At 33.9% G+C, this 23613-nt stretch overlaps 1 protein-coding gene across 1 annotated transcript; it reads right to left on the bottom strand.

Moving 5' to 3' along the window:
- Window positions 1–4996: 4996 nt before the first annotated feature.
- On the bottom strand, window positions 4997–22883 carry cotl1 (coactosin-like F-actin binding protein 1). Its single transcript, XM_023262036.3, has 4 exons — window positions 22488–22883; window positions 21576–21658; window positions 10993–11150; window positions 4997–7547 (listed from the first exon to the last, which is right to left on the bottom strand). The coding sequence occupies exons 1-4, from the start codon at window positions 22562–22564 to the stop codon at window positions 7437–7439; spliced, it is 429 nt and encodes a 142-aa protein (XP_023117804.1). The 5' UTR covers window positions 22565–22883; the 3' UTR covers window positions 4997–7436.
- Between the last annotated feature and the right edge of the window lie 730 nt (window positions 22884–23613).

Genomic DNA, 23613 nt, shown 5'->3' on the forward strand with positions numbered 1-23613 from the left:
CTGATGGAGGCAACAACATGAGTGGAAAACTGACTGAAAACAGCTGAAAACACTTCCATATTGGAAAAAAATGACATTTTTAGCTGTTTTTTAAATGTTTATTTGACAGATTTTACAATTTTCTTTTGTTAGTTTTATTTAAATGCACAATTGGAAAGAAATCACAAAAAAAATATTCATTTATATAGTGATCATAAAAAATTAAATCTGTAAACGATTTTACATAGATAGATAGATAGATAGATAGATAGATAGATAGATAGATAGATAGATAGATAGATAGATAGATAGATAGATATTGGTCATTATTTGAAAGAAAATTATGTATCTTCTGAATTTTTAAATATTTTTTTAAAAGCTTAACGCTTATTTTGCAGACTTTCCCTGATGAAAAACAGAAAAAAGTATTAATTTATAAGGTAACTGTATTTTTTTTTAAAATGGAAAAATTGTAAATAATATTACATTCTTGTACGATGTTTGATAATAAAATTACATTATTTTAACTATATTTAAATCAGTTTTTTAAAATTTCCCTGTTTTGTTACGTTACAGAAAAGAATTTGTTAATTTATACATAGATTGTAAAACTGTAAATAAAAAAGTCATATTATACCTGTCTATTATACATGCATTAAACATGTTGACATGTTGAAAATGTTGAAATTCTATAACTTTATAAAGCTGTAAAAAAAGGGAAAAAAAAGAAAAAAATAGCCCAAAATTGTTAAAAACAAACAAAAAATGGCCACATCAGAAATCTGTTTTTATTAATAGTAATTAATTCTTTGACAGTATTTGACTGTAAAATTACACAATTTTAATTGTATTTAAATCAGTAAAAATGTCATTATTTCAAAGATAAATTATGTATATTAAGATTGAAAAGTGGTAAATAATTCCAGTTTTGTAAAATTACAGATAATATTTGGTAAAATCACAGAAAAAATATTAATTTACATGTGACTGTGAAAGAAACACACCAGAGACCTTTATTTTTACAAATAGTCTGTTGTTTTATAATGTATGACAGTAAAATCACAGTTTTACACTAAAATACTAAAACTATTATTATTATTATTATTATTATTATTATTATTATTATTATTATTATTATTATTATTATTATTATTATTATTTACAGCTTTTTAAACTTTCTGGCACCCTTGCTGCCAGATTTTCACACCTTTTCTTTTTTTACAGTGCAAATATCTGTGGTTTTTACTTGTAATAACATCCACATTATAATATAATATTAATACTGCAATAAAGATAACATCTGTATAATAATTTGGAACATGGTGTTGTAGTTGGACGTTGAAAAAAAACGCTTTTAAGTGATGACATTTAATTTAAATCCTCGACAGCTGTGTGGTTTCTTAGAGGAATCTAACAAAACAAGGAAGAAACTTCAGAACGCCTCGAGGCCTCAGATGTTGCCCTCAGATACGAGCAGTTCCTCATTCTTTGGAATTATTTCTCAACATTCCCCGGGCTGAAAAGAAGTGATAGTTAATCTAATTTGTAGAGTCTTTAACTGCCTTATTAGCAGCACCTTTAACACACTTGTCTGGACAGGCCTCAGCTCCAACACACTCAGTACAGCAGCGGTTTAATGACACCGACCACTCGCCTCCTACTTAAAGCCACAGCAGCTCTGTCATTATGCAACCAGCTATTAGTCCTCGTCGACCACCGCAACCAGCAGCAGCGTTTGATCAGCGGCTGACTCACGCTCACCAGCCATTAATCCGGCAGCTGTAACACATGCTGACAGTGCTTGGGTTTAAACAGCTGGAGGTATCGACCGACTGAAAAACCAGCCAGAGAACATGCAGATTAGGCCTCTTTATTGGAGATCAATCCCCTCTGTGAACAAAATGTGACTACAGAGGCCAAGATTAAATCATTAGGAGGCAACGTTCAACCACAGGAGTGCATTTTCTTATACTGGTGAATGTGATGTATTTAATTTCTTATTTCTTTTTTTTACAGATTACAGATTTTACAAATATTCAACGAGAAAAAAAGTATTAATTTATATGGTGACTGTAAAAAATCCTAGAAAATCTGTAAATAATATTTCCATTCTTGCACAGTGTTTAATTATAAAAATACATTATTTTAACAGTATTTAAATCAGCCATAATATATATATATATATATATATATATATATATATATATATATATATTTTTTTTTTTTTTTTTTTTTTTTTTTTTAAATACTGTATATATACATATATATGTATACATATATATGTATATACTGTATGTATATGGCTAATTGTTCGCAACATACTGGTTGAAATGGCTAAAAGTAATGACCAAATGCCTAAAATTGTTAGCTAAATGTAATTGCTAATGGTTGAAATATGGAAATGTAATGGTCAAAGTTTTAAATTGTTAGGTACATTAAATGATTAATGGTTGCAGTAGCTAAGCTACTGGGTTTTATTGGATAAATGTTTAAAAAAAGTTAGCTACATATAATTGTTAGCAATTAAAATTACTTAGATAGTGGCTAATTGCTATCTACAAGTAATCACTGCTAACTGAAATGGCTAATAGTAATGGCTAAACGTTTAAAACTGTGAACTACGTGTAATGGCTAATGGCTGAAAAGGCTGAAATAATAGCTAAGTGTTACCTGCATGCAGTAACTACTGGTTGAAATGGCAAGAAGTCATGGCTAAATGTCTACAATTGTTGTCTATATGCAAATACTCCTAGCTGAAATGTGTAAAAGTATTGTTTTGATTTTTAAAACTGTTAGCTACATGCAATGGCCAACGGCTGAAATGACTACAATAATAGCTAAGTGCCATTTGCATGCAATAACTTCTGGTTGAAATGACTAAAAGTTGTGACTAGATGTTTTAAAATGTTAGCTACATGAAATGGCTAACAAAGATAGAAAAAGATAAAAGTGATAGGTAAATGTTAAAAAATGTTAGCTGTATTAAAAGGCTAATGGTTGAAATGGCTAAAGGTCATGGCTAAATGTTTACAAATGTCTACATCTAAATACTCCTGGCTGAAAAGTGTAAAAGTACTGGTATAATGTTTGTAACTGTTAGATACATGTAATGTTAATGGTTGAAATGGGTAAAAAGTACTGGCTAAATATATAATTAGCTGCAGAAAAACAAGGCTAATGGTTGAAAAGGCTAAAAGTAATGGGTAAATGTTTATAAACTAATACCTACATGAAATGGCTACTGCTTGATTAAAATTGTTTTTCATGCAATAGCTAATGGGTAAATAACTCTACTAGCAATTTTTAAAAATGGTTAGCACAGTTAGCTAAAAGTGGATGACAAGTTTAAAGTTTTAGCCTCTGCCACTCTAAGGGTTGGTTGAGTAAATCTGCCAAAAAAAAGACTAAGAACGCTGGTGTATAGAATCAGTAGTAACTGTGCAGCTATTCTGATTATTCACTAGTTGATTTTAAACAAGGAAAAGATGATGTTAGTGTGGCAGACCAAGCACCAAATGGTACGACGCCTGGTTATTAAGTAACTTAATAACATTCCTTTAAATGACTAACACATAATAAGTGATGTATTTTTTTTTCCATAACAATGAGAGATTTGAGCATTTTGTCTTCCTTATTGCTGCCTGGTTGAGCTTGAAGGTTACAGCAGTGATCAGGGAAACCTTCAGACTTATTTAGCTTCACATTATCTCATTGTGCATTGGTTAAAAAAACAACTACAAATATACTGCTTCAAATATGTGTAACCTGTTACCTGCCAGCAATAGCTGACGTTATTAGTGACATGGCTAATGGTTAAACATAATTGATAAACAGTTAGCGTCTGCTATAGTAATGGCTATATTCTTGAAATTGCTAACCTAAAGTAATAGTTGACAAATACTTGTACATGGCTCATGGTCGCAACAGCTAAAACTAACGGATAAACAGCTGGCATCTGTACAAGTAATGGCTAAATTGTTGAAACAGTTAGCTAGTTGCAATGGTCTAACACAATGGGTAAATGCTCAAAACTGTAATCTAGTTAATTACTTATATGGCTAGAATTAACGGTTACAGTTATCGCTACTACTATTACAATTACTAAAAGTAATGGATAAGCAGTTAGCTACTGTAGAAGCTGGGTCACATCTGTTTAAATTGTTAGCTACTAGAAACTGTTGGCTAATAATAAAATAATGGCTAATGTCTGAAGGTTGGAATGGTTGAATGTAAAAGGATAAATGGCCAACACTCACATCTAATTAAGGGATAAAATGGCTAAAAGTGATGGTTGTGCGGTGGAATAGATTCTGTAAAAGTAATGGACGCACGGTTGAACCAGCTAAAAGTATAAACAGTTAGCCAGTGTTAACGTAATGGCTAAATTGTTCTGGTTGATATTGTTAGCTAGTCATGGCTTAAACATAGCCAAACAGCTTTGACTTGAAGAACAATATATAAACATATATAAAATACATATATACCACCGTTCAAAAGTTTGGGGTCACCCAGACAATTTCATGTTTTCCATGAAAACTCACACTTTATTCATGTGCTAACATAACTGCACAAGGGTTTTCTAATCATCAATCAGCCTTTCAGCACCATTAGCTAACACAATGTAGCATTAGAACACAGGAGTGATGGTTGCTGGAAATGTTCCTCTGTACCCCTATGGAGATATTCCATTAAAAATCAGCTGTTTCCAGCTACAATAGTCATTTACCTCATTAACAATGTCTACACTGGATTTATCATTCATTTAATGTTATCTTCATTGGAAAAATACTGCTTTTCTTTCAAAAATAAGGACATTTCTAAGTGACCCCAAATTTTTGAATGGTAGTGTGTGTATTCTGGAAATTAGGTTTGAATAATAATTAAACCCAGTATCATCAAAGGACTAAAACTAAATCCCAAACATTAAATTACTTTCATGAGTTTACATTTCTATTTAGCGCTGCTGTAGACAGTGAGTTTCAGAGATAAACACATAAAAGACACGCTGAGAAACAGGTTCTGGAAAAAAACATCAATTTTTATTTTGAAATGACTGATCTTGTGCCCGTTCTGTTTTCTTTCTTTTTTGCATGATTTCTTTTTTTGTTTTTTTTTGTTTTTTGAAAATCTCTTCCACCAAAATGTCCAAGATAACAATGCTCTTAAAAAATCAAATCATCAGGTAAAACTCTTAAGAGAAAATAAAATTCATCTTAAAACAAGAAGAAAACCAAACAAAAAATCCTAATTTTCTTCTTTTTTTTGCAGGAGGGGAGGAGGAAGGGGAAGGAAGGGAGGGTTGAAACCAAATGAAAAACAAAAAGATGCTACGACCGAGACGTGGCTCCTCCTGGGTCGGGATGAAGAACCTGAGCCCGACATCCCAGTGGAGGAGGGCAGCCAATCACAGTGTAGTGTCCACAAACTCCCATGATGCCCCTCTCTCCATGGGAGACTAAGGCAGTCAAACACAGTAGGTTACAGTATGCATGGATACCTTAAAGTGGTAAATCGTGAGATGAGACACCAGGAGAAAAGACCTCCATTCCCAACATCCTTTGAGGTGTTGCGATCTGCCGCTGGAGGATCGATATATTCGTTGTTTTACGGCAAAATATCTAAAAAAAGACACATCATTCGTTGCCATTTCGGCTGCACAGAACCCAAGAAAGCCCGAAGGCGGCTGTAAAACCAAACACAGCTGTCTGCTCGGAGATGAAGAGGCGGCTCGGCGGTGTGACTCAGCGGTAGAATAAACACGCCGCCAACCGTCACCAAGGATACCGCTGGAAAATGGAGGTCTTTCCCCCCTGGAGGTTCAGTGTATCATGACTAAGAGCATGTTCTGGTGTCAAACACATGCCTGCGAGCGAAAGAAGGGTGTCATTTCAAAAGCGAGACGTCTGCAGTCTGATGCAGCCTCACCGGGTTGTTTTTTTTTTATTCATTTTGAAGTGAAACCCTTCAGTTTGTTTGTCGTTTTTAAATTCACATCCTCGTTAGATTATCCTCGACGTGCGGCGCCGAAGTCTCGACCGCGGCTTCGTGCTGAGATGAGGATGAGTGTGAGATGATGATGCACAGCACAGTAGAACCAACCATGAGCTGACCGGGGAGGAGGCGGCAGGCCGGACGGAGAGGCGGCCATCTTTAGCAGCGCCTATACACCGGATTTAGCATTTGTGGCGGCTAACGTGCAGACTTTGTGCTCATTCAGGGTGAACATTACTTTGTTTTTAACGCCTCTCTCATATCTGTCAATGCTAGTCTATATACAGTACATGCTAAGATCATCGTTTAGCCTTTTCAGAATGTTACTGGGCTAAACAAATCAAAAACAGATAATAAAAAGAGTGTAGTCTGTAACAGTCAGTGTGCATCACATATGTAATGTGTTCGTTAGTAATATGGGGCAGAAACCTCATTAAAACTGCTCAGCATTGATCCTCGGGACGTTTTCTGTTGCTAGCCGGTTAGCTTAGCTTAGCATGAAGGCTAAAACTTGGAAGAAACAGGTGTCCTGATGCTGGTAAAAGCTGGAAAATAAACTTAACAACTTATCCATCTTTAGCATTTTCTGATTATCTGTATTTTTTTTTTGCAGATTCCCAATAAAATAAATAAATTAAAAATGTGCTGATTTAGCTTTGATGCTAGCTCTGAAGCTAGCTTTCCAACGTTATCCAATGTTCTGGAAATTTATGCAAATATATTTAAGAGATAGTACCTCATTTGCATGTTTACACATAAAACATTTGTGAAAACTTGGAATACTAAAAAGTATTATTTTAAGTAATCAACTTGGGAGGTTTTTTCTGGACTAACATAAATGTTTTTCTGTCTCGTTTTTACACCTAATTTTTTGTACAGAATAAACAAACAGGACAAAAAAGTGAATTTGTGTTGATGGATGATGATCCACACCAGCCGTATCTCCTTGTTTCCAGTCTTTATGCTAAGCTAAGCTACGTAGCTGTTAGCTCCAAACAATAAATATGAATATGTTGTGATGACAATTATCCATGCTAGCTGTTTCCACTTGTTTCCAGTCTTTACGCTAAGCTAAGCTACATAGCTGCTAGCTCCAGCTACTAAAGCTGGTATTTTCAAAGCATTTCCAAACATAAGTAAGGATTCCTTTAACATGTAGCTTCAACATGTTAGTGTATCTGGTCTTTCTTCTTTTGATTTTGCTGAAACAGAAACTGTTTTAAGTAAGTTTGTAAAAGCTGCAGCATCTTTTCAAGACGCTTTAAAATCGAGTGTATAAGCGCTTTAACACCTCTGAGTGTCTTTAGTAACAGAGAGTTTTACATTATTGTAGGTATCTAGAGGTCTCTCCGTCCCGCCCTCCGTCTCCTCCTGGAGGTAGCAGCCCTGCCCTGCCCCGACCCTCCCGCCCCGTTTGGACTACCCAACCCGACCACCCGAACCCCGACCCGTCCGGTGGAGCTCCTCTACTCGGCCTGAGCGTCGTAGTTTGCCCCGCCGGCCTTCTTCAGCTCCGTGCGGATGTAGTCCTCGTCCAGTTCCCGAGCGTCGCTGATCATGAACTCCTTGGCAAAGTTCTGCAGAGACACAAACACAGAATTAACACCATTTTACTTGTTGTATGTTGGGAAGACGCCAAGCTTTATATACAGTGAGTTCTGGTAAAAATGGGACACTTTATGAACATTTACATTCAGGAACAGTTTATAGAATCATTCCAGTGCTTCAGCTACTACAATATAAAGAAGACAAAATAAAGAATAAACACACATGGGACAGAAACCTCATTAAGACTGCTTGGCACTTTTGGGAATATGAATGTGTTTTTCTAGAAAATAATATGGTAATACTTTATTTTTAACAACTTCTATAATTAGAAATATGTTTCTTATCCAACATAATTTCACAAAACTGTATTTTTTAGCTGCTATAATCAGCTCATAATTCCCTAAAATTCGACCAATATTTGCCAGTAAGTTACATGATATTTTAAAGACAGTTTGACAAAGTTTAGTGTTAATTACAAGCAAAATTGAAATTAGAAAAAGAAGGAAATGCTGCTTTATCCCTATGAGGGTAATTTCACTGCCTTTACTGTTAGTCTTTTATATCAGAATATGTAATATATATTAGAATAATCTTAACTGTCATTATCTTCCGTCATTTGACAGGATAATATTCACAGAATTCTTTTTTTTATTAGTGTTTAAATCAAGGAAAAACAAATATTTTATGAGATGAAATTGTTATGATTTTACATGAATCTCACCAAAAGATACTGACTTTTCATAATCATGTTGGGGAGATTGTCTAGAAATTATTAAGGTGGGAAAGTGTGACTTAAAAATGTTAAAAATACGTCCTTATTTTATTCACAGAAGCCTAACAGAGAGGTGACAAACCAGGAAATGGTTACAGGAGGCTTAAATTTTAAAACAATGAAGACTCAGTGACTCATTTAACTGAGAAACAAGAATATAACGATGGTTTAAGATATTATTTTACAAAAATTTGAACCGTTTTTATAATATTATAACTTTGGTTTGTATACATATGTAAGAAGGATAAATATAAAGCTCTGGTTCTGCTCTTTATTAGGATAGTGATAGGAAGTGATTAAATTTAATGTAAATTCAACATTAATTTTATAATCAACACTTGGCTGCACAGACAATTAGCATTACTGAAAAGGTCAAGTTGTGTAGTTTTATGTCGCTGCAATAACTAATTAAAGAGCAACTCAGCTGAGAAAAAAATAGTAAATTCCAAATTCTTTATATGTATGTTCCAAAGCTGGAGCTAAACAGGAAATGTGAGTTTTAATTCTGTGATTCTGTCTGATGTGTGGTGGTTTAAACATCACATTTCCTGCTCGGTTGGTTTTAATCAGTCATAATTACAGATGAATTTACTTCCTGTTACTGACCGTCCTGTAATTTCAATCCTCCTCATCCTCCACATCAGAGCTTTTCAAAGTCCGTCTGAGTGGATTTCCTCAGTTAAAGATGTTAAACACCAACATGTGGAGGATATACTTCAGCAAGCCTTTTATTATTACTATTGCATATTTTATTAATCAATTAATAAAGAAAATAATCAACATAATAACTGATAATTGAAAAAATCATTTATTTCAAGCAAAAATAGTGGAAATAAACTAAATATTTGATGATTCCAGCTCCTCAAATGTGCAGATTTGATTATTTTCTTTGGCATAAACTGAATATTTTCGGGTTGTACATATTTTTTTGAGGTATTGACTGAAACATGATTGGTGTTTTTCATCATCTTCTGATATTTTATGTAAAAAAAAACAGCTACAAAACAAGCAGCAAATTAACTAGTAATAAAATAGTTGTTAATTTCAGTCATTTTCAGGCAAAAATAGTGGAAATAAACCAACTATTTGATGGTTCCAGCTCCTCAAACGTGCAGGATTTTTGGTTAAATTTCCTGATAATCAAAGTAGTTGTTAGTTTTAGTTATTTTTTTGAGTGAAAATATGCCAAAAGATTCTATTCTATTGCTCCTTATTAATACAGATTTCATGTTTACTTTCATTGCTTTTGAAATGAACACCATCAGCAGATTTCTGAATGTTTTTTATAAACCATATTCTGTAATTTCACCATGTTATCTGTGTTTTTAGCTCATTTTAGAGTTATTTTGTATAGCTACTGATGCTTTATTCATCTGTTTTTATCCTGGATTTAGTTACATTTTGTGAAATTGGTGTTGATAAAAGCAGCTGAATTATCTGAATTTGTTATGTTTCAATAACTGTACTAATAAAAACCACAGATTACCGTGAAAATGAAGAAAACCCAAAAATATGAGGCAATTTCTGAACCGTCTTTGTTTTTATGGGAGTTTTTTTTATGGATTTATTGACGCTTATTTACTTTCTGAATGTGTTTTATAAACCATATTCTGTAATTTCACCATGTTATCTTTGTTTTTAGCTCATTTTGACTGTTGCTATGTGAACTATTTGCTCTTTGAACCTTTGTCTATGGTACATCTGGTTTCCAGCATATTTTATGTTTGCTAATGTTTTTAAAAGCAAGCTTAAGACCTACATATTTAGTTTGACTTTCAATAGATTTTCAATTTTTATGTACTTTTAAAAAAATTATTTGTTTATTCATTTACACATTTCAGTCTATATTCTCAGTCTTTTCACACTGTTTTGCCTTATTTTTCTATTTTAGCTGACATCATCTCTGGTATTTACAAACTGCAAATTTATGGGATTAATTTACATAAAATTTCCTTAATGTCTATTTTATCTTTTTTTTTTAGTTCTTCAAAAAAAATTGTTTTTATTATTCGTTTCTATTTATTGTGTAAAACACTTTGTGTTATGTTTTATTTGGATGAAAAGTACTAAATAAATGAAATTTGATTTACTTCTTTGATTTTAATTGGCCAGACTGTTTACCTGATTTATCTGCATATACATATATAATAAAATAAAGGTTAAATGAAAATAAATTACCAGAAAAAACTGGGAATATTTTATCCTCCGCCTCCCTCTGTAATGCTAATCTGTTATGAAGCTAAATTAAATAAAAACGATTTATTAAAGGGCAAATTTTGGTGGTTGGATGATTAATTGACATTTAATGCTGCAAATGGTGCAAAAGATGCTTTAAATATCTTTGCAAGGCTTCAACAATACACAGAATGTAAACAAAGCTTTGTTTTTGTTTACAAAATGTCTCTACAGGGCGTCTTTGAAGCTGCACTGGAGGATTTTTTGCTTCATTTTGGTGCAGTTTAACAAACTAAACTAAACAAATACCATTTTTATCAGATTTTTCACACACTTAGTAAACCAGGAGCAGCATCAGCATTTACAGCCATATAAGAGTGCAGCTTTAATAGGAGTAAAACTGATTTTTGTTTCATTTCTGTGTGTTTTTTGACTCTAGTGTTTTGTTTTATGTGACTACAGACTTCCTGAATTCACCCTGTATCTCCCAGCTTTCTCAAAGAAACCCTTCACTTTCCATCTCTGACCTGCACGATGTCTTTGACCAGCGTCTTGTCGGTGCTGATCTTGGCTCGCTGCAGGCCGCTGATGTTTTCTCCGATCCAGGTGATCAGGGTGAACTTGGCTCGTTTGCTCATCGCGTCTCCCGTCGTGATCCGGACGAAACCGAACAGACGAGCGTCGTCTAGAGAAAACACACAACATCAGAGTGAAAACACAGATTAACATGGCTTTTATTGAACATATTTCTGTAAAAATGTCTGAGATCAATGAGGTAAAAAAGCATCATAATAGTAGAAGCTCATAAAGGAAACAGTAAAAACAGGACGGAACAACGTTTCTTTATAATGACTCAGGATTATTTCTGCTGTCAGTTATTTTCTGGATTAATCAATTAGTTGCTTGGTCGATAAAAATGGCGAAAAATGACGATCAGCGTTTCCTAAAGCCCAAATGACAAATGTTCTCTCTACAACCCGTAAATACTCAGTTTACTGTCAAAGAGAAGGAAAAAAAAAACAGAAAATATTCACATTTAAGAAGCTGTAATCAGATCATTTTAGCTTTTTTAAATTTAAAAAATTATTCAAACTAAATAATTAATTATAAAAATGTTGCTGTGTCAAAATCTTAACATATAAATAAAATGTAACATTAAAATAAATACAAACAATAAGATTATAATATATGGAAAATATAATAAAATGTGTGAATAAATATTAAATATTACTAATAATAAAAATGTAAGCAATGACGTATTATCTCTCTTAATTTATTAAAATAAATACAAATTATACTATTAAAATACATGAAAAATATATTAAAATATATGAATAAATATTAAATGTCAATAATAATAAAAAATAACTTTAAGATAGATATAAATTACACTATTAAAATATATGATTTTTTTTAAATGTATGAATAAATATTAAATATCATTAAAAATAAAATATAACATTAAAATATATAAAAATTATACTATTAAAAGACATGAAAATATATTAAAATATATGAAAATATTTTAAATATTAATACTAATAAAAAAATTTCGTCAAAATAAATACTTATACTATTGAAATACATGAAAAATATATTAAAATGTATGAATAATCATTAAACATGACTAATAGTAAAAATTTAAAATAAATAAAAAATTAAACTATTAAACCACATGAAAAATATATTAAAATGTACATATAAATAATAAACAGCATTAATAATAAAAATTGCTAAAATTGCTTAATAATTCTTAAAATAATTTACAAAATAAGATGAACTTTATTGTAAATTTACATGCTGAATAAAGACTATGATAAAGAAATAATAAAAAATATGATAAAGATATAAAAAATGATAAAATATGTAAGATATAATAAAAAAAATAGGAGAGATGTAAAAAATCTGATAAATAATTTAGAATCATGTCATTAAGAACCTTTAATCCTTCATTTTGTCATCAATATTCAAAATTTGAAGATATAAATGCACTAAATGGTGTCAGATCGGAATCATTATCAGCAGATACTAAAAATTAAATGATTGTCAGTAAAAAAAAACTCCATCAGGACATTTCTACTTATCATGTCTGACACTTCCAGGTGATTTTATTCACTTATGAACCTCCCTAGTAAATAAAAACACAACTTCTGCCCGACATTAAAGCACCGAAGTGACTCTGCTGCTCTGAAGAGGAACATGTTGGTGACAGATTTCCTCGACTGATAAAGTTCCTGCCATGGTATTTAGAGAACATCTGTCTGAGCAGCTGTTTCCTCCTTGTGAAGATAAAGAATTATTTTATGTGGAAGAACTACGACCGACTGCCGCTGTGACCTATATTTACTCCATTACGTTTAATTTACTGTCGGATTCTGCAGCTCTTCTGATGGAAAATGTCAAAAAAATGGGTCAGACTTTAATTGTTCGATGAATTTATTTCTTCCTATGAGTTGTAAAAGTTGTGTAGCAGCACTTAATTCTCTGGATTTTGTCAAACCACAGCGACAGACGGATTATAAATCAAGTCATTTTTACATTCTCTTGCCGTTATTAATCCAATTAACTATCAATATGTATTGTCAGCTGGTTATTTTACAGATGTTTTCTAAATAAAATGTCAGAAAATCATGAAAGGTGATTATCATTGATTCCCAGAGTTCAAGGAAACATCATTAACTTTCTGTTTTTGTACAGCCAGCAGTTAAAAAGCAAAAGAAATTCTGTTCACAACAAAGAAAAACATCAAATCTGCACATTTAAAAGCTGGAATCATCCAATATTTGGTTCATTTTGACTATTCTTGCTTGAAAATGACTGAAGTCATAAAATATCAGAAAATAAAGAACACCTGTCATGTGTCAGTCAATAGCTCAGGCATCATTTTTGGTCCAAATGGCAATGAAAATGAAAAAATGTTCACTTCATGATGGTTTACGACAAAGAAATTGAAAAGCTGGAACCTTCAAATATTTGGTTTCTTTCCAATATTTCTAGTTAAAAAAAAGACTGAAATGAATAATTTTTTATATATATATATATATATATATATATATATATATTTATATTTATATATAAAATATCAGAAAATAGTGAAGAATGCCAATCGTGTGGCATTTTTTTTTATCCAAACAACAGTGAAAACCCAAAAATGTTCAGTTTATGATGGTTTATGGCAAAGAGAAGCTTCAAATCTGCACATTTAAAAGGTTGAACCACTAAATATTTGGGAATTTTCCACATTTTCTGCTTGAAAAAATGATTATTTCATTTATCAGTTGTTACGTTGATTATTTTGTTGATTAACTGATTAATAAAATATGCAAGAATGATTAAAAAAGCATGATTTTTCAGATGTCAAGTAAACTTTAAAAACCTTTTTAAAAATCAAACTACAGATTAAAAGTCAGACTTTCAGTTTACAAGGAAACATTTGTGTTTCTTGTTGGAGAAATTTTGCATTTTTAGATAAAGATTGAAGAAAAATAAAAGTTGCAATTCACATTAACACAAATCAAAATAATACTATTAAGATACATGAATACATATTAAATATCTTTAAGAGTAAAAATTGCTCTTAAACCTGCTTAATGAATCTTAAAATAATTAAATAGTCGTCAGGAACCTTCAATCCTACATTTTGTGGACAGTATTCAAATTTTAAAGATACAAATGTCAGTTCATGAGGAAAATTTGTGTTTCTGGTTGGAGAAATTGTGCATTTTTAAAGAAACATTGAAGGAAAATCAGAGTTTTAGTGCCACAGCGGCGACGAATCCCGTCTTTCTGAGCAGAGAGCAGCTTTGTGCGACCAGGAAGTATTCAGGTCAGTAGACTAAATGACTCAAATCTTTTGTGAGTCCTTCAGTTGTGTCACAATCGTCGCCGTGGCCACGCCTGCCAGAGCGGCGGTGGTCCGACAATAACGCCTGAGAATAAACTCTGAATACAGACGAGGAGGGAAAAAAACCATTCCTGCTGCAGCTTTTGTCTGGTTTGTCCCACTTCAGCCTCAGATCCACAACAGCAGCAGGTTTCCATTCAAACACAGCTCCGGTTACCACTGAATTCTAACACAATCTGCTAAAGAAAATGCAAATTAAAGCCCAGTTCCATCCAATAGTGCGACATGAAGATTAGGAGTCACGATTAAAGCTGCGATGAATAGTAAATTGAAGAGTTACTGACAGAAAATTGCTCAATAAGTGACTTTTTAATGCAAAAAAAGCAACATTTTCTGATTTAAGCTGCTAAAAAAGTGAAAATTTGAGGCTTTTCTTTGTCATATTTGATGCTGTACTAAATTGTTTGGTGTTTTGTTGTGATTGTGTCAACATTTTCACAACTTTTTGTCCTCTTTTAGACAAAACAGTGTATTATCTAATCAAAAAACTAACTGTTGTAAAGAAAATAACCGTTAGCTGAAACCCTAAATATGACATAAAACATGTAAAACCCCTGAAAGTGTATAGAAATCCTGTATAAATCAAGTTTCTGTGTAGATTTTGTAGATTTAACAGACTTTTGATGAAGATTAGGAGTCACAATTAAAGCTGCAATGAATTAATTGAATAGTTACTGACAGAAAACAATAAACAGCTAAAACCAGAAATTATTTTAATTGTCAGTGTATCTGATAGTTATTTTATAGTTTTTTGTACATAAACTATCATAAAATATTGAAAAACACTGGCTATGGTTTCCAAAAGCGCAAAAAAAATATCTTCTGGTATCTTTATTTGTCCAAACAACAGACTAAAAGCCAAAAATGTTCAGTTTATGATGGTTTGTGCCAAACAAAAGCTTCAAATCTCCACATTTGAGTTGCTGGAACCATAAAATATCTGGTTTAATTCCACTATTTTTGCCTGAAAATGACTGAAATCAACAACTATTTTGATTATCAGTCAATTTGCTACATATTCTATAGCTGTTTCGTACATAAAATATCAGAAAATAATGAGAAAAAAAAACGTGGTTTCCAATAACTCAACAAAATTATCTTTTGGCATCATTTATGGCCAAACAGTTCAGTTTCTAATCGTTTAGGACAAAGAAAAGCTTAACATCTGAGCATTTGAGTTGCCACAACCATCAAATATTTGGTATTTATTTTTGATTTTTGCTTGAAAATACAACTGAAACTAAATATTTCAATCAAACCTTAATCTGTTGGTCAGTATCTCGATTACAATATGCAAAAACAATAACAAGCATCAAATTTGAGCATTTGAGTTGCCAGAACCCGCAAATATTTGGTATTTGTTTCCTATTTTTGCTTGAAAAAACAAGATATTTCCATTATAAATGATCTGTTAATGATTATTTTGATTAAATGATTGATATAATATGCAAGAACAAATATAAGCATGGTCTTCCTGATGTCAAAGAAACTTTTTCAAACATCTTTTTCAATCCAACATGGGTTGAACGATGGTTCATGACGAACAAAAGCATCAAACTGTGTCTTCTGAGGCACTAATAATTACAAATATCTGGTATCGTTTCTTAAATGATCAAACGTGTGTGACAAAACATTTACTGCTCTGGTTTATTTATAAAACAAACGTCTGATGATGATAAAAATATCATTTATAAAGAAGCTTTTACTTTCTTCCAGACAGAAGTAGGTTGAATAAAAACTCTAAATCTGTCCAAAGCTTTCAGCAGAACCTGAACTTTCACAACTCAGATCATTTTAGTCTTTTTTTAACAGCAGCTTTGAGTTTATATTTCTGTATTTTAAAGTTTATTATCACAGAAAATGGACATTAGTGCCAATAAATTATGCATCTTCATGGATATGTACAACTTTTATTGCATTTAATTAGAATATGAAGGGGAAAATGTCTTAAATCTCTTTAAATGATTATGTAACAGCAACAGTAATGAACAGTAACATGAACACATTTATCTTCCAGATGTTTCACTGTTTGACTGACAGAAAGTCTAAACTCAGCTGCAGGGAAAACCTTGACAAGAACACAAATCCAAGTGTAGCAGCATGGAAGACAGAGAGGCTCTATTAAAGGTGAAAACACTGATCTGAAGTCAGATTCCTGCCAGACTCCACTGCACTGCACCACCGACCGACTTCTAAAGCTGCAACATCGTGAAGCTTAAAGAGAAACAGCAGCAGAACAGAAACCCTGAACGACAAACACCCAAACGTGATGGTCGCTTGTTTAATGGCTATTTAAACAGTCGGACTGAGCATGTGCAGGAAAATAAGAGTCCTGTATGAAGAAAAGTGCAAGTCCAGGAATGATATATTAGCTTTTATTGCTCAGGTTTATGAAACTTTGAGCATCGAAGCCACAAAATCAACCAATTTAACATGGCATGAGATCAGCAAGAAGGATGTTCTGCCTTTTTCTGTGAAATACTTCGTTAGCATTAAAGTTCTAGAAAGTTGTAGTTTCTTCCGACATGATGTTCGGCACCTAACTCAAAGAAAAACCCAAAGAAATAATATACCAAAATGTGTGACTCGTTGCTGTGGCTTTTGGTACCAATTTATGGTACGTTTTTTGCAAAATTCATAAAAACTACGTTAAACATCCCCATTGAAATCAATGGGAAGCCAACCAAACAACTGCCAAAACCAGCCATCTTTGGAGCCGTGTAGCTCCAGCAGATTTTACAGGAGAAATTTCATTCAAAACTTAAATGTGTAACAAGAATTTGCATGTTATTCCTTTAAATCCATCTTTTGATATCTTTTAAGCAGTTGCAGTTTAAGTTTTATGAATTTTTGGAAAATCCAGAATTTTTCTTCAGGTAGAGTGCAACACTAAATTTTGACCAAGTCATTTTGTTTAAAAAAAAGTGCAGTTAACCTCGTCTCCTTCTCACAATTTTAACTCCACATGAACAATCTATCCACAGAATGTAGGTATCTGTGTCCTCTTTCATCCAGTGTGAGTCCCATTGCTGTAGGATTTATAGTTTTTACATAGATCATCTGACAGCTCAGAGTTAGTCGAACAAAACTCTCATTGACTCCCATTATAACTGAGCTCTAAAACCAGAAACGTTGAGTCTCTTTAACCTGCCGCCAAATCTGAATAAAACACAAAACGGACACAAATATACATCAGACCGTTCACAACAAGATTCTGCTTCACATGGTGAAAGAATTTTTTCGATATGACTTGTAGTTTTTGAGCTGCGACTGTTTGTTCGAGGGTTTAATTCTTAGTCTGCTCTGCTCACTGCAGCCAACCGGTGACTCACAGCTGATTGATGCACTTTCAAAGTAAAAGCTCAAAAATGAAACATGCTGGCTTTTCAAAGTGAACTGTACTTACATAAATTATGCCTTATGTATGAGTATAGCAGGACATATTAACAAACAAAAGAGAAATTTTCTTCTTCTTATGTTAAACTAGCTAATCAAGTTTTTTCTGAATTGGACATTTATGCAAACTGACTGTCAACATATTCAAGCAACAAAACATCCCGTTAGCTGTGGTATTTTTCCATTTTTCTGGTGGTGTACACAGTCCAGTCTCTCCAAAATCCACCACGAAAGTTTTTGAATGCCCTCGAGCCAAATTCCACAGTAGTCAGGAATGAATAAACTTCCAGGTGATTCTCGTGCGTACAGGTGTGTGGAAACAAGGCGTGAATGTGTGAACTAGATAACCGAAGTCGTTGCTTAAAGGTCGGCGGCGTTAAGGACGCTAACACCGAGAGCAGTTTTATCTTTATGAGCTGTCGAAGCAGCTGATAAACAGTTTCCTGGCTCAGATCAGACCAACGGCAGCCATTTAGACTCTTATCGCCGTGAAAGACGTCGATAACGTCGACACCTAAAGCCACCTGATTACAGTCAGCGCTGCCTGAACCACCGTCTACTAATCAATACATCCTTTGTCTTATCGCTCGTTGTCACAGAGAGGAACTGGTCCAAAGCCTCACCCCGACCCGAAGCTTGGTCCTCACTTCCTCCCGGTGCCAGACTCTTCCTGGTTTATCTTCCCTTTAAAGTGGTGCTGACTCGGCAGCCGACCTCCCACCGCCGCAGAGAAAACAGTGATGAGGCAGCAGAAAAACGCTTTGTTCTGCATAAACCGGCTTCATTTCAGCAGAATCAAGGTTGTTGGGTGACAACAGTTTGATCCCCAGCGGATGAACCCTTATTGATTTTACCCACATCAAGTACTTTGGTTGGTGACAAAATAACTTAAAGCTAAGTTCCTCTAAAACCTGCCAGATGGAGGATGAACACCTTGTAACCTTTTCCTCGAGTAAACATAAAAATCTAATTGTTCATCCTCTGGGGATCATGAATGTCGAAACCAAATTTTATGGTGATCTGTCCACTAGTTAAACAGATATTTCAGATGGCAATTAAAGGAGAATGGATGTTTGAAACTCCTACGTTTTCAAAACCAAAAGGTGTGACATTAGTATGCAGCTTCTGAGGACCATGAATGTTTGCATTTCATTTTAGCCAAACTAAGCCGAATTTCTTGGTGATCTATCTAATTAATCCAATATTTCAACACTTTTGAAATCAGTAAAGACATTAGGATTCATCTTCTGAGGATCAAGAATGTCTCCAAGTTTCTTTTATGACAGTTACAGAGGCATTTTAGACTAAGAACCAAAAAATAACAGTTTGAAACCAAAATTCCAACTCTTTAAAAACCAAAAACCTTCACTGTGAAGTCAGGGAATCAGTGAAGACAGAATTTCACCTCTGGGGAGCATGAATGTCTAGATTAAGTTTTGCTCCAATCCAGTTTTGAAACATTTAACAGGATGAATGCTTTGGATGAATGACAGCTTTGGATGAATAACAGCGTGAAAACAGAGGCAAATCAACATGAGTCTGATTCATCATCTGGGGATAATAAATGTCCGATCCAAATTCTGAAACACCAGAACCAAACTTCAGAATTCATCTTACTGTTGTTGAAACCAGAAACATCAATCAACGAAAACATCATGATTCATCCTCCGGAGATCACAAATATCAACACTACATTTTTTGCCACTCAACTGGGAGATATTTAAAGGAAAAGTCAGATTCATCCTCTGGTGACAACGAATGTCTGAAACAATTTCAGTTAGGACAAATCTGAAAAACTGAATTTAACTTTCTAGCAATTCATCTCATTATTGTTAAAAACAAAACCATTAACTTCCTAGTCTAAGACAGAAAGTCAATAAATCACTGAAAACAATACAGTTCATCCTCTGAGGATCACTAATGTCCACACTATGTTTTTTTTTTGTTTGTTTTAGTTTTTGACCAAAGCTCTGTTTATATTCATCTGTAGGCAAGAAAACAGAAAAACTATTCTTTTTATAAGCTATTTAAACGCTAACTAGCCTAGCTTAGCATGGTAGCCAATGACTGCATTGTAGTTCATGTGATTTTATGTTGTTAAGCTGCACTTAAATGACAAATTTTAGTATTAAACGTGTAAATAATTCTGTATTATTTCCATTTTCTTTTAATAGTCCAGTATTCAAGGAAGTTAGTTGAGTTTATAACAACACAGTCATAGGATTCAAAGCTAAAACTTACATTAAGCTGTAGAAATAAAAGCAACAAAACTACTTTTCCTATAAGCTAACAAGCTAAACGGATCTACTGTGCTACTACAATCCTTTCCATGACATAACTATTTAAATGCTAATTAGCCTAGCTTAGCATAGCAACTGATGACTGTATTGTATTTCATGAGATTTTATGTTGTTAAGCTACTTTTAAATGACAAATTATAGTATTAAATGCATGATTAATTCAGCATTTCTTTTTAATTTTACCTCAGTTTTGCAAAACACTTCGTGAGTATTATTTAATTAAAAAAATATTAAAAGGTGATTTTCAGTGAAGAAAAAATACATTAATTTGAGCCACTCTGCAAAAAATTGCTAAAGTTGCTAAAAATATTGGATGTTCAACAGAATAACAACAGATTATTTTAGATGTCTGACAATAACATTAGGTACTATTAGAAATGTGTATTTATTTTTAAATGTTGGTCTAGAAAAATAGGATGATGGCATCCCAACTACATTTGATAAAAAAAAGTAAATGAATAAAAATATCTACATTTTCAAAAAGAAAAAATAGCACAGAAATGTGTTGTATTTTTCTAGAAATTAAAAACACACTTTAAGTAAGTATCATTTAATTAAAAAATATTAAAACGTGATTTTCAGTAAAGAAAAAATATATTAATTTAAGACGTTCAAATGTTCACAACTAATCTTTCTGTCATGACTTTTGGTTGTTTTCTCAGCAGAAATTGGGCTTAAAATGAAAAAAAGTAGGCGTAGAAAGGAAACTGGGTTTGGTGGAACAAGGACCCTGACGTTTCTCTTTTTACTTCCTGCTGCTGAACAAGTTAAAGATCGATATTGTCGTGGAGTTCTCTTTCTAGCAGCTCCTCCTACACTTGCTGGGGTTTTTACAACTTCACTGCTAAATAAGGGAAAAGCAGCCGACAGATGTGTCATCTCTGAACAGGAACCAATGGTGAAGCTGAGCGTGAAACCCGGCGATGGAGGAGTTATTTCAACATAGGAATGTGAGCTATGAAGTATCAGGAAGAAGAAGAAGAAGAAGAAGTCAGGAGTGCTGCCCCGAGGCTGCACGCTTTAAAGAAACCCACCACACCCAACATCTGAGCAGATGCTGTTCTCTCCGGGGACAAGTTCTTCATCTGTGCATGAAATACCAAAGTTATTGAAGAACCTGGAAGCCAACTGTGACTCTTTAGTAGAGAAATAACTTGATCAGTCACTAAAGAAAACAGGAAAACTTCGATTTTACATATTTTATGTGCTTTTGTCGGAGTGTTTTTTAAATTTAAAGGTGGGAGTGGCAGGTGAAAAGTGAACCTCTTGCCATTGTTCTGCACCAAACCTGACATGTTCCACCTTGCAGACAGCGCAGGACATTACAGAGCAGATTATGCAATGTATTGCATACAGCATTTAAGTGCTTTGACAGTCACACGGCTCAAGGCCAGTGGGTGACAGAGCACAGAGTCTTAAAAGATTAGTGTCCTGCCAAGTCAAGCTGTGTGCTATACGGGCTGTTTAACCAGTGAGCCGCTCATTACACAATAAAAACCTGCTCCCTTACCTGTGCACATCGCCTTAAAGTCGTCATAGTCGGTCCCTTGTCCTGCAGGCACGATCGTAGAGCCCTCATACTTGAAGGCAGCCCTGCAACATGAACACCGTGTTATTACTTCCAGGCCTCATGATCTGTTGATTCACAGCAATTTGCATTATCTGCACACAAGAAGCCGTTCTGCAGGGCCTGGAGCAGAGGCTGAGACGCCCATGCAGGGTGGCAGCTGTGTGTCAGCCATGTGTAAGTGTCCCCACTATAACGTTATCCTCTCTGAATACAGGACAAAGGAAATTACTTCTGCCCCGCTGGGCCTGATAACTGTGCAGTGTGTGACGCTCAGCAGCCAGAATACAGATCAGCCACAGCACAGAGCAAAGCTGCGTGTGTTTCAGCCCATATTACTGTAAGCACAGGGTCTGCAAGCCGGGATTTAGGTGGAAAACAATTCACAATGTGCCTTTGTAGCGCCTTTTCATTGCTTGCAGGTGAAACAGCATTCAAACATCTAGCAATTTAAAGTTATCCTGTTTAAATGAATAAGCAAACGACGCTTAAAACACAGTTAATCACATTTTCTGTTTCTTTAATGAGCTATCTTCAATTCGGCGTGTATTTAATGAGCATAACTTTACTTGATTAAGTAAATTATAAACTGTAACAAAAAGGTGCGCCTTATTTTTGGCACCACTCTCGGCTCAGTGGGCGGTAACTGGCTCAGTGTATTACACTTTAAAACTAAGATTACAATAAATTAATAAAATGTTTGGTTGATTATTTGACGGCCGAATTAACTATCAGCTAACAAGCTTTCAGGTACGATATCGGTTTAGATGTATGAGGCGTTAAAATGAGCAGTTTTGTGATAAAATCTAAAATAGCCGCATTTTTACACGGAGTATGGCGGAGATTGTCACTCACCAGTTGGTCTCCGAGTTGTCGTCCCGGACCTGGTTGTAAGCCTCCCTACAAGCCTCCTTATCGATCTGGGTTGCCATGTTTCGGGCGGACGGGTGTTTAACGGTGGAAGTGAGCGTCGGTTCGGTCCAAAGCAGCAGCTAACCGGAGATAAAGCAGCTAACTAGTCCAGTTGATGCTGCACATCAGACAAACTACGGCCGGTAAACGTTACACAACGAGCGGCACCGGGGGAGAAAAATCACGACCACCGCTGCTGGAACGATGTTAACGGAACAGACGGTTCATTTCCTGTATATTAGCAGTTTATGGGCGGTGGTGATGTTAGTGAGTGAGGCTGGCAGCAGATCGGCTCTAGTCCCCCAGACGCTGCGTTCACCTCCTCCCTGCGGACGGTCAATGATCGGCGGGCAGGCCGCTGTCAGCAGCCGGAGGTGGCGGCGGCAGCTCCGGTGGCCGCTTTCAAAATAAAGGCTGGCAGAATTATTTTAAATGTCTGACAGTAACATTAGATACTATATTATTGTTATATATATATATATATATATATATATATATATATATATATATATATATATATATATATATATATATATATATATATATATATATAGACAAATAGATCAAATAGATTTGATTAAAATGAAAAGAAACAGGGGAATGAATAAAAATATTGAAGTTTTCAAATAGAAAAAATAACTGATATTTATTATTAGTGTATTTTTGATTTGATGTCATAGAAATGTTTTTTTAATTATTACTAAAAAGAAAACAAAGCAAAAACTAGAAAACAGCACGACTGCAGAATGACTATTTATGACTGGTTAAAATATAATCAATTAAATACATTTAAAAATAAATGAAGAAAAAGAACTATTACACCCTATGATGAGATTTTTATTTAAAAATAAAATAAAAATAAATAAATGAAATCTATGTCACATCTAGAAAACAGAAAGACTCCACTTCAGCTGGTTAGCACACAACCTATGCTAGCTAAAGTAAATATATTTAACTTACTATAAAAATTAAATATTTTTCTTCTTTTTAAACACACACACACACACACACACACACACACACACACACACACACACACACACACACACACACACACACACACACACAC

This window comes from Amphiprion ocellaris, chromosome 3, assembly GCF_022539595.1.
Source record: "Amphiprion ocellaris isolate individual 3 ecotype Okinawa chromosome 3, ASM2253959v1, whole genome shotgun sequence".
NCBI classification, from domain to species: Eukaryota; Metazoa; Chordata; class Actinopteri; family Pomacentridae; genus Amphiprion; species Amphiprion ocellaris.

Coding starts and splice junctions, on each gene's coding strand:
- cotl1 (XM_023262036.3), bottom strand. CDS start 22,564: ATGGCAACCCAGATCGATAAGGAGGCTTGTAGGGAGGCTTACAACCAG. Junction 21,659..22,487: donor GACAACTCGGAGACCAACTG/GTGAGTGACAAT, acceptor TTCATGTTGCAG/GGCTGCCTTCAAGTATGAGG. Junction 7,548..10,992: donor TGGTCAAAGACATCGTGCAG/GTCAGAGATGGA, acceptor GTGTCTCTGCAG/AACTTTGCCAAGGAGTTCAT.